This window comes from Anas acuta, chromosome 27, assembly GCF_963932015.1.
Source record: "Anas acuta chromosome 27, bAnaAcu1.1, whole genome shotgun sequence".
Classification (NCBI taxonomy): Eukaryota; Metazoa; Chordata; class Aves; order Anseriformes; family Anatidae; genus Anas; species Anas acuta.
Window position 1 is genome coordinate 5,110,270 of NC_089005.1, and position 12,583 is coordinate 5,122,852.

Below are 12,583 nucleotides of genomic sequence, written 5' to 3' on the forward strand. Positions count from 1 at the left end.
ATGCCTTTCCTTCCACTCTATTAGCACGAGTAGGAGAGTGAGTGGAGGGGTGCAAATGGGGGCATGAGGTGGGGGGGGAGGGGTGAGTGCAAGAGGCAGAGCACAAGAGTCAGCATGAGGCTGAGTCCACCTGACATTATTTACACGTGCAAAAGAAAGCACAAGCATTTGGGTAAGCGTGTGCCAGAAAGCAAGTGGGGGGATAAAAACATAGTGGAGGTGCAAGAGTAAATGTGAATGGGCACAGGAGTGCAGGTGAGGAACAAGTATGAGTGTGAGTGAGTACAGCGGGTGCAAGTGGGGAAGAGCAATAGTGCAAGTGGAAGAGTGAGTGGGTGTACATGTGAGTGTGGGTGCAAGGGTGACTGTGGGGAACATGAGTGGGAGAGTAAGCGCAAGTGGAAGAGTGTGAGAACAGGAGTGAGTGAGTATGAATGCAGAATGAGTGTGCGCAAGTGCACTTCGGGAGGCAGTGCGTGGAGGAGCACAAGATATGAGTTGGAAGGTAAGTAGGAAGTGAGTGCAAGAAAGTGAATGGAGGATTGACTGGGGGAGCAAGGGTGTGAGGAGGGGAGGCAGTAGAAGAGAGCATGAGTGGGGGAGAGAGTACAAGTGCAAGAATACAAGTCTGGGAATAAGTTGGGGAGTGAGAGCACATGGACAGGTGGGGAGTGAGTAGGAGTTGGGAAGTGAGGGAGCTAGTGTAAGAGCATTAATGCAGGAGCGTGACAGTGTGGACAGTGGTGGAATGACTTTGCTTGTCAGTGCAAGAGTGTGAGAGGGAGAGAAGGAGCAGAGAGCGTGAACACAGGGCAGCAAGGAAGGTGACAAGGTGTGCAGGGGTGGCTCTCTCCCATCCACACTGGGGTCCTACTCACCAGGAATTTCTGCAGGTCTTTGTAGTTGGTGATGATGCCGTTGTGGATGACAATGAACTCTGGAGACAGAAGAAGGCCCTGCTCAGCTCCGCACAGCATCCTCAGCCTTACAGTCAGTGACAGCCCATGCCCACAGCAGCGCAATACCCAACAGACAGCAGGGACCACAAAACCTTATAGTGCACTTGGCAGAATAAAAAGTTTAATTTCCCAGCGTGATCTCCTTGCTCTGCCCCATTCTGCTTGGTTGGTAATAGCAGAAGATACATATTAATGACCTGGGTGGGACTAGGACTGATGAGATCTTGTAAAGCTTGTGGAAGTTCTTAAACAATTGCCTGTTTCCAGCAAGCTAGAAACAAGTGAATGCTATACTCCCCCTGCCAGCTTGCTAGGGCACCACACCAAAAACACCAACCAAAACATTTCTGTACAGTGGTGATGAGAAAAATATAAATAAATACAATAGAAATACAAAAAAAAAACAAACCACAAAGAACAGCTGGGTAGATCCCTACCATCCAATTTCATTCTGTTTCATCTCCTCTTAGCACTGTGGCTGTGCACCCACCAAACCTTTGGGACACTAACCCTAGCCCTTCATGAGATGATTCAGGGCTGCAAACACTCCATGAGAACATCCCCCATAGTCTGAGATCAATGCCAAACCCCTCCAGCTTCCTGGTAACTGGGCTCAGCATCACAACTTGCAATAAGCCACCTGTCCTGAGTCCAACCACCCCTTCCTGCAACACACCAGCTGTCCCAGAAAGCCACACATATTTCCATATACTCCAAGACTTGCTCAGGACCACACGTTTTCTCTAGCAAACATTCCTACCATTGTTTTTATCCGAGCGCTGTGGGTGGCTGTTGACAGGACTGGGCTCACCATGGGTAGCCCAACGGGTATGCGCAATTCCAAGGTGTACATCAAACTCGACGTCAAGATCCATGTACTGTTGTTCTGCAGGCAGAAGTGGGAGAAGTTTAATATGGAGAGCTGTCTCTACCCCAAAGACAACACAAGAATCTCATCCCACCTCCTGGACCCACCATCAGCAAACCTAACAGAACACTGAGTGCATGAAGCTACCACAGCAACGACCCCCTGCTCCAAAGCACTAAAATTTCAGATTCACCTATGTTTAAGGATGTTTACAGCTAAAATACACAGCTTCATTCCCACTCAGGAAGCCTAAACAAGCAGGAGGGAGGACATCCCTCATGCCACTGCCCTGAGCCTTTCCTTCCCACAGCACCCTGGCTGTCCCTGCAAGAGGATTCCAAATGTGAATGCACACAAGCAACCTTCCTGCATTCCTCACCCCACCAAAATAAAACTTTTAAGAAAGAATCCACCCTGATTTTTCCTCTCTTGGGTGCAGCTTGCCATCCTGTCATCTCCCTGGCATCAAACTGTGACTAAACCAGCTTGTTTCATGGCTACATACCACTATGGCTAAAATATTCATCACTACCTCTTGTCACTAGAAAGCATACCATCAGTATTTCTTTGGAAAAAAAGTGTCCTTCTGTTCTGAAAATGTCTTCACAACCACTTTAAACTATGTATATCCAGCAGTTTTCTTGAGCAGACACACATTTCTTCAGAAATACTTTGCATACCTTATATTTCTGTAATGCATGGATCATCTTGTCTAGCTTTTTCTGTTCCTGGTTTTCTCTACGCTATGATTAGATCTACCCACCTTATTTTGGATAAACAGCACTCTGCCATGAGGTCAACTTTTTTTTAAACCCTTGCTAATTTTAAGTTATGCAAACAGCTTGCTTTATAATGATTTCTCCAAGTTAACTCGAATAACAGCACAACTTAGGTTTATAACACTCTTAGGTTAAAAGCAGCTCTTATATGCAAACTAGAGTAATTTCACCTCCCTAGAAAAGCATCTTCCCATCCACACACAGCTTGTCTGTACTCTACCCAACAACTTTGTGTTTCTTTGTGAGCTGCACATATTTAACAAAACCAACATTTAAATCAAAGGGAATATAAGAAGGCAGAAACAGACAACACCTCATTCTGTGCTTTCTCATCAATTTGGCAGTTATACGCATACATCTGTGCTTACTCGTAGCCACTCACTTAGTCCACAGCTACAGAGATCGACAGCTTTAGTAGGGACAAGTAATACATACAGAAATTTAAAATTCGAGTAGTGAATTTATTAGCATATTTTTGTTTTTTTTTGGCCAAGCTCTAGGTCTCTGATAATTATGTCCAAGTAGTTTCTATTTCCCCAGTTTAAAGAAGGTTTGTTTTTTCAGTCTTTTTAAAACATATTTCAGGTCTATTTTACATTAATAGGATGCAATTCCTTTTTCTTGCTTTTTTTGTTTCTTGCAACATCATGACAACATCCCTAGGATCACTTTCCATCACATGCATGAGTGTCTACATCTCTGGCATTCTATACAGAAGTTATTTGGACATAGTGTTTCTGGGTAAAACAGATAACATTCAAAATGCACATGAAATGAGAGGACATTTCAAGGAAGGAGAGCAAGCAAAGAATGAAAAGGTAATACATACTGTGCACCTCTTCATCCAGAGCCTTCACTTTCCCCTTCTGTTTGATAAGATGGATTTTGCACGCATTAGCTTCCCAGTCTTTGTCATTTCCGCCATCGATTCCCACACCTAAGCATCACCACAGAATATGAAGAAAGACTGAAATGCAGAATGCATGTTACAATATTTTATGTAAACAAATACTGCTTTTTTTTTTTCCTTTATGATGTCCTTCCTCTCCCCAGCTGACCCTCCAAATAAAGACAACAAACCCAGGATATTAGAAGTAAATTTTTACTTTGTCTTCTTTTAGGTATTTTCAAATCCTCAATAATGGGCATCAAGAACATTTATGGAAGTCTGTATGTTGAAAGTTAATCCAAACCTCTAACCACATGATCACAGACATCCAATTTGTGTTTCAGCTTGCTTCAAAAGCAGAAGCCGGTAGAAAACATTCATAAACCACATTCATGTACCACAAGAATCATTTAGCCAAAATCCAAGAGCCACAGATGCTTGAAGATAGCTACCTGCAGAATCGTAGCCTCTGTACTCCAGCCGCTGGAGCCCTTTAATAAGGGTCTCCAGGATCTCCCGTCTTGTCCGGGGAACATGGTAGTTCAGGTAAGCAAAGATGCCTGTATGGGGAAAAAAAAGAGCATAATTTACAATAAAGTCACAGCAGAGGGAACTGTAGGTGCTATCTATGTGGTACACACAACCCATTAAAAATCCCATCAAACTCAAACAGGCTTTCACACTGAGAATCCCTGCAGAATTCACAGCTGAGGTCCAGTGGAGATGTCACTGACATTTCGGACCAAAACTAACCACAAAAAACACTGAAAGGCTCGGGTTGGAAGGGACCCTAAAGATCACCTAGTTCCTGGATCAGGTTATAACATCCTCCTCAGGAGGCTGAAAACACACAGGACAAGCCTGGGTGTGATGGGAGAGACTCCCCAGGTGAGCTGGACCTGGATGACAGAATGACCTGCCAGGAGACAACACAGTGGACAGGAAACTCATGACTCCAGATGAAGAATTTAAGGTTCACTAAAACTGGACTTTGCATGCTTAAGAAGCATCTTCAAGAGTTATTCTTTCTTGAATATCTTTCTCTTACTAAGTTCCTCCCACAGACTCACTAAGAAAAACTCATTTAATTCATGCAAACCAACACCCTCAAACTAATTGAGCTATTTTTTCCTGTGGGTTGCAAAGGCAGATAAATCATTGCTTCTATTTTTAAGCAGCTGGCACACAAACACGTTGTGGTGATGGGGAAACACAAATTCCTAGATCTCTAGTACCAACTACGGCTCTATTTCAGAAAGATTCCCTTTGGTGCCATCATGGAGCAAAAGCATGAGAAGACATTTACTCGTTGCTAGAAGTACCTGTACTGGAAAACTGTCATTCTCCCCAGTTCAACATTTTAAGGGAGAAAAACATCTGCATGGAATAAAAGCACAGGAGGTTTTACACAAACAGCTACATATGTACGTGACTGGTAACACAAGGATTGTAATTAGAGAAACATTATAAAAACACTCTTGAGGAGAACAGAGTTCAGCCACTCAGCCACCCACACAAAAAGCCCTTCTTAAAGGCATCCCAATTCTTTGACTTCCTGACAGTGCAGCCATATAGCCTGCCTCATAGCTCCCAGACTTTTGCACGGACGACTACTCCCAGGATGGCTCCTGAACCAGGTATCTTTATGCTTACACAAATACTTTACTTTAAAGAATGTTTGAAAAATTGCATTCTTAAACTCTTCATGATTTAGAATTAAACTAAATAATTCAAAGCTTTCTAATGTCTTAATTTATTTTGTAAGGAGAAACATGGGCTATTCGGTTGATGTGTTGTGCCAAACACCACATAGCAAAGCATTGAAAAATTTAGAAGGCCTTTTTCAAGCCTTAGCAGAGTACTTGTATCATGGCTGCCTGCAGTTCTGATCCTCCCTGGTTCCTTCTCCCTTTTACAAGGGCTTGGCTTCAAGTCTCAGGATAGGTTTGCCATGAGCTTCAACCACCCACCCACTCTGGGAACACCTCTCCCAACCAGCTTGAGAAGTTTCATCTCCCTGCAGTGCTGCCACAAGAGGAGCGTGCCACATCTCACTTATTTTCCTCCTTTCTACTAGAAAAAAAAAAAAAAAAGAGATGCACATTCTACCATTCCTCTTTCTTAAACCGTTTACTCATATTAAGACAAAAATAAAAAAAGCTTTTTACTTGGTTTCTTTTGCTCCTACTCTCATTTCCCCCAAAAGCCAAAGCCTTTTCCAATAACCACTTGTAAGACTATTAGGACCAGGCTTATAAAAACTGCAATTTCTCTCCCATTGCTCCCAGCAGCACAACCCAACAAAGCACACAGACCTGCTGCTGCCACCTCTTGATGTTCAACTTGAATGTTGGTTCTAGTAATGACACGGACAGAGTGAGGCCCTCCTCCACAAACCTCATAATTTGCAATAAAACTGTTGAGTTTGTAGCTATTTATATTTAAATATTCATATAATAATACTAATAATTATATATTTATATATTTATTTTACGTCGCTGGTTTATTAACCAGCAGTTAAGAACCCCTGCTGTATTTCAAAAACTTCCTCTGCTCTCATCCTACAAACCTTCATTCTCCACCCTTGTGGAAAAAAAAAAAAAGTTTTCCAAATTGAGATACTTAGTTCACTCTGTTTCTAAAAACTACATTCTTCAGACAAACAGCAACCTCCCTGTTCACAAGTGAACTGCTTCCAAATAGCTGTCACCCAGGCTGAGGGACTGCACATTTCAGCTCTATCCCGGACACCTAAAATCCTGTAAGTGACTTCCAGGTCTTACAGAGAGTACAAAGCAGACTGCTTTATTAGTAGGCAGTGGCTGGAAAAGCCCCTCTGTCTGTATTTGCCTGAAACCTCCCAAAGAGACCCCCAAGACAAATTTAAAAAAGCATATCAGGACCCAGCGATGCCTGACATACCCCTTTACACCCATACCACCTACCATAAGTAAAGCTACCTCAGAAGGAGTAATTACAACCAGCATGTGCCATTATGGAAATATGAAAGCTGCGTACACTTTTCCCAATTAACTAAACAGTTTCAGAGCTGACTCCTGTCCCTTGTTATACATACCCTGGAAGCACAAGCCAATGGTCCCACCCCCATCCAAATCCCTGAGTCTTCCAGATGTCACCTCCAGGCAGCTCCCTGCGCTCTTGGAGCCCACCAGCAGCTCTCCAGGCGCCCTCCAAGTGCTGCTCTCCTGCTGCAGCTCCCTGCTCCCACCACCACATGTCCTGTCGAGTGGGACGTGCTCTGTCCAGTGAACGGGGGGTGATGACTAGTGCTGAGGTGCTCAGATGTGGTGACGGCGAGGCCGCCCCTGAAGCCCTGCGGACAGCAGCGGGATGAGAGGCACAGCAGCCTCACTGAGGGCGGCCTGCTGTGACTCACAGGCAGGCACGGGACAGGCTGCCTGGTAAAGGCACTGCTGGAAATTGTGAGGAGAAACCACGTGCAGAAGGCATGATATATGTAGGCCTACCCAAGAAGGGAGAAGAAAAGAGGACGGGGAAGTGTAGGGGAACAGGACAGCAAGCTTAACTTCAGTGGTCACAGCAGCCGCCCAGCCATCTTGCATCCAACCTGGCTGCCCGTCAGCAGTCCCAAGCCTCTCTGACAAACAGCCGACAAGGACAGAGTCCTCCTCTGTGCCAACAAAATATCATGCACACAGCCACAGAAAGCTCGGCTTGCTTTCAGGCGATGACACTGCATTGTGCTTGCAAGTGTTTTCTAATGGAGCACAGCGGGGTGCCCAACATGGTCACTCCAATGGCACCAGCCCTACGGAAAGCTCAGAGCACACCTCCTCGGTACCTGATCAACACATCTGTAACTGATAGGTGCAGCCCCAGGGTTGAGGAGACACCAAAGAAACACAAGAGACCTCCTCACAGCCCCACTGGAGACCATGTCCCATGGCACTTTCCACACAGACCCTTGGTGCCCCTGCACGGCCAGGAAAACAAAATCTGCTTTTTGGTTTGCTGCTAGTTTTGAGGCAGGAACACTTCGTTCTCAAGTTCAAACATCATTCTGAGCTCACAGCGCCCAGGGATTGCTGGTGAACCCCCAGCCAGCACTGGGCAGAAGACCAGCCCGAGTCAGAACCACGGCGTGTGGCTCCCAAGCTGGATCACCAAGCCACGATCCCTCTCCCTGCCCACAAGATGTACTACAGAGCTCTGCATGACCTCAGTCCTTACTGACTACTGCATGTGCAAGACAAATGCTCTGTGGTTTTCACCTGAGGCTGCACAGAGGAAGGTTCAGGAAAAAAAAAAAAAAAAAAAACACAAAGGAAACAGAAAAAGGAAAAGACACACACGATTCTGCTTTATAAACTGAAAATGACTAGCTTTATGGAAACCATTGTTCTTTGGGTTCAGAAATCTGCCACACACACACACACACAAAAGTCTAACTCAATAGAGGGGCATGATTATTACACAGAAAACTGCTTTCCTTTCATAAAACATTTTTGTGAATGTGAGTTGATCATTTTAGCCTCCATCCTGCTTCTGGCAGGTTCCAAGTTATCCTGAACCAAAAAAAAAAAAAAAGTGCCTTTAAACCAGAACCATTTCCCTCTACCAATGGCTGCCTTTGGACATCTTTGTTAAATCTGAATCCAAATCGGTCGGTGACTTGAAATGTTATTATCTCTGCACATTTTAACCAGTTCAGTCACACCTGAACTGAAAAAGAAAATTAAATGGACTTGGGTCCTTGTCACAGGTCACAACTGCTAGCAGCGTACACCAAACTGCCCTGTACTGAAAGGCCACAGAGAATAAATCTTATTTCCTCCAGGCAGGAATGGGTCACCTGAAATGAGACCGAAAAACAGCACTGCTTATTTGTGCTTGTACTGTAAACAAACAAAACATCTATCTAGAAAGGAGCCAACTTGGCATTTGTCTCAAGCATTGAAAAATCTATTAATTACAGCACGATTTGTCTCAAGCATTGAAAAATCTATTAATTACAGCACAATTGTATTCAGATTATTAGTAAGCACTATGAAGACAGTCTGAATCTAAGACTAAGAACGTCACAAAAAAAGGAAAAAGTGATCTTATCAGAAAACAAAGACCAACTATAAATACAGTATTAATGCTGTAAAACATGCAAACGTTTTTCAAAAAAGACCATGCAAACATTGGAAGATGCTGTTTTGATTCAGTTTATTTTTTAGATCTTGACATGAAAATAGCTGGAGTGATAATGGGCACGCTACTACAAAAATAAAGTTCTAAGAATTCACCAGTGAGCAACACATTTTACAAATGAGAAGGCAAGTAAGATAAGTGGGTTTAAAACTCATAGAAAACATTAAAAAAAAAAAAAGGACTACAATAAACAGAATAATACCGAAAATGGTATATTACTTATGTAAAAAAATGGACAATAAGGCAAGTGAAAATAAATGCAAGACTGACTAATCAGCAAGTTAAAACGAAACATTTGAAGACTTATCACCCATTTACGACATGATGAATTATGCATAAATAACAGTTTCCTATACCGGAAATATTTTCAAATGCATTTCATTTTCACCTTCTCAAACATCCCACAATGAGATAATCCTCAGTCCTCCTAACTAGCTGGAGAAAGCTTCAAAAATCTACATTTTAAGAACAGCATTTTTACTGGCTCTACCCTTAATATTGGATTATTCAGGAATATGAGCCATCAGATCTTGAAATCACTTCAATTTTTAAACACAATTCCACTGCCTTTGACAGATGAGAAGTAAGACCCAAGGCATTAAATGCTTGCTATGCTCCACTGGTTTAAGAGTACTCTTGAAAAACATCCACTTTTCTTGGCAGCCAGCAAGAGGTGTTCTGCAGACAAGGCTTTGCTCCTGAGTTGCACCCCAAGCTGTCGATCACATCTGTGTGAGCCAAAGGGCGCTCCGGTGATGCTGATGTCCCAGCATGACGCAAAGCGCTGGCCACTCAGAAAAGAACCTCTTTTTACATGCAAGCTGAACAAAGATGACTTTATCCAGCTACAAAATGCAGCCTGCTCCGAGGTGGGACGTGGCAGATGCAGGACGGCACAGAGCAACCCTACCTTGTGCTTTATAGACAATAAAAGACATTCCTCGCCATGCAGTACAGGGATGTTTTCCCCCAAATCATGCCTTATTAAATCTTTGCTCTCTCCCTCTTCGTGCTTATATTCAAATCAACACACGACTCAAAAGATGAAAAGATAAGAACGCACAGATCTTTATAGCTGCTTGAAGGCTTCCGTGCAGAGCACTCTGTCACAAAGGGCCAATTTTTCTGTCGAAGTGACAATTCATTTAAGTTACAGCAGCCAATAGAAACATGCTGGTTTTGATGAAATTGCAGTGCAGTGCAAATCCAGCAAATTTCCATCACGGTCCCACCATCAGCCTCACCCCCCTTGCCAGCCTACATCCCAGGCGCTGAACATGACGAATTTGGGAATCCCAAGCAGAACCTCCTGAAATCAGCCCACCATAATTTCAGGTCTCTAGCAGACCCGAAAATGGGAGTTTCACTTCCAGCTCAACTTACATATTTAGCCCCAAATCAACATAACTACTTTTCAGTGACAATGCCACACCTGCACTCTAACTCGGGCTCTGGAACAAGCCAGAAGGAGGAAGTGTTACAGAAAATCAAGCAATATGAATGACATTTAATTGCACTACTTTGACAAGCCTTGAGTTGCCATTATTTAAGGAGAAATACACGTCATGTGAACCTCCCAAGCCCCCCTGTGAACTTCGTTCTAGCCTAGAACTGTATATACAAGTAATCGTGGATTCCCAGCTAGAAGAATAGCAGCAAACATCCTACAGAAATGTGTAACTGATAGGCTCAAGAAACACAACAGCTTTGTCTGGAATACACTAATATACCTCAAGTCTTGACATTAATATACTTCAGGATTAGAAGAGCAGTCACACTTTACAACAGAATAAAACATTTCAACTAGTAACTTGACACGGGACTTCACACATAGGGACTGAAAAGACTTGTTCACAATAAGACCTGCCGTAGCGAGAAGTCCCATGTGTACTTCTCAAGTGAAATATGTTTAACAACATAGTTTTGAACATAAAACATTGTCTCTTATGGATGTGCTTTAACATCTTACCCCAGCAGAACAGGTATTCAGGTGCTTGTGGAATTCACCTCTCTCTAAGATCCAATTTTTAATAATCAAACACTAAAATTAAGCATTCTCAGTGACAGCTACATAAAGATTGAAGGTGAGACTGGGTGGGGGATTGGAACTAGATGATCCCTTCCAAACCAAACCATTCTATGATTTCCCTAAAAACAGTTGACAGTTTTTCTCAAACTCCTTATTTCTATTGTTGACAGTTACTAAACAACTCTTCCTGAGAACATTATTTTCTTGTGACCTTTCTGGTTTTCAGGTTCCTTTATTTCATGGTAAGCACACAGGAAAATGAAATGAATCACCACTTCCAGGTAAGAATAAATTATCTTCTCCAGCATCTTGAATACATGAAGTTACTCAGGAATAGCTTCTCCTAATCCTTTTCTCAATCCCTTAGGAGAGCAGAAAAGCCTTCAGGCTAGATTTACTGTCAGATTTACAAATACCTTTATACCGTACTGTATACTGTTAAAATAATTTCAATAGATGATATTATCAGTACAACCACTTGGCAATTCTGAAGAATCCTTTGTCCTGGTTATGATTATCAGGCCTCTGGTCTTCAACAAATTAGATGCAGGTTGCTAAATATCACATGCATAATGTGCGTGACAGACTGGGAGAAGGGAAGGAAAAAAAAAAATCTTTCTTCAAATTATAGTAGGGGAGAAACAAAGCCCTAACAACTACTAACACAGATACACGAGCAGCACAGAACGGAATACCAGAACCACATGGCTTTTGGCCCTCTCACTTTCTGCGTTCCCTAAGACGATGCTCAAAGCCTGCTGGAGCAAGCTCCTGTTATTTGCTGCCCGGTGTGTTGGTGAGGGGAACGCCGTGCCAGCTGCCGCATGGGAGAAAAATGCTAACTCCACACAACTTGTCAGAAACAAGCAGACTATGTTACCATGTTTGCTAGCTGTGTATGGGAGACTTTATGTTCAATTCACCAAGCCTGTGCTGGAAAAAAAAAGCAAAGCAGAAAAAAAATCCACTGGATGAAGAACTGTATTTGTCCACTGGATACTTTTGCCACCTGCGCACACAGCTCTTTCTTCAAATAAGAAAAGAGGGATTTCTCCCACCTAGAGCGAACAACCAGAGCACCAACCCTAAGGAGACATGCTGGGCAAGAGCCACCGCTCTGTGCTTCACAGCAAGACATGGACCTAGGCGTACGAACAGTATTGTGGAGTGTGGGAGGGCAATTCTCATCGATGTGCCTGCAACCCTAAAGCTTGGAACTCAAGTCTTTCTTAAGCCCATTCTTATCTCCAGTAATCACAACACCGGACCTAAATTCCTAAATCCCTTTTTGTTGTTTGTTTTAAAGCAGTCATGGCAGAGGATAGGTTTACTTATTTACAGAACAGTCCATCAGGCCTGGCTACCTTGAAAAACCTGTTTTCCAAACTATTTCAAAGATGCCATTTAACTGGTTTAGCCCATTCAGACCAAAGCACAATCAATTTATACCTCATTAAGTCTTTAAACAAGTAAAACATGCTAAGAACAAAATCTATCCTCTTGCAACACTGTCAAAAACAGAGAACAGCACATGTACACACCAAACCTGTCGCTTATTTTAGATACCAAAGAAGCAAACTTTGAGGATACTTACCTGTCAAGTGGTACAAGCACATCAGTTCACAGGACTTCATAAGGTCCCAGGCACTAAACCTGAACATCACGTTGTTCATCAGTGCACTGAAAACATTGTGTTGGTATCCCCAGTCTTGAGCCCTCATAGGGACGACTAGGATAACAATAGCTGCATTCTCACTTTCTCCTTTTAAGCTCAGTAACTAACATTCTATCTGAGTCAAATCTGATAAAAATCTGAATGTGGACTGTACATCCTGTGGACAGCACTGTAAGATAAAGTAGGGTGTATGCTGACATCCATAA

The 12,583-nt window shown here is 43.0% G+C and overlaps 1 protein-coding gene across 4 annotated transcripts in view; it reads right to left on the reverse strand.

Annotated features, from left to right (window-relative positions):
- GFPT1 (glutamine--fructose-6-phosphate transaminase 1) overlaps window positions 1-12,583 on the reverse strand; it is a 43,336-nt gene that overhangs the window by 28,718 nt on the left and 2,035 nt on the right. For 3 of the 4 annotated variants that reach the window (XM_068662187.1, XM_068662188.1, XM_068662186.1), the window contains exons 2-5: window positions 3,948-4,055; window positions 3,436-3,543; window positions 1,720-1,845; window positions 879-937 (exon numbers count right to left, since the gene is read on the reverse strand). In XM_068662187.1, coding sequence (XP_068518288.1) covers window positions 879-937; window positions 1,720-1,845; window positions 3,436-3,543; window positions 3,948-4,055 — 401 coding nt within the window. Of the gene's footprint in view, window positions 1-878; window positions 938-1,719; window positions 1,846-3,435; window positions 3,544-3,947; window positions 4,056-12,296; window positions 12,439-12,583 lie in introns of those variants that run through there. The other variant, XM_068662189.1, reaches the window with a different exon arrangement.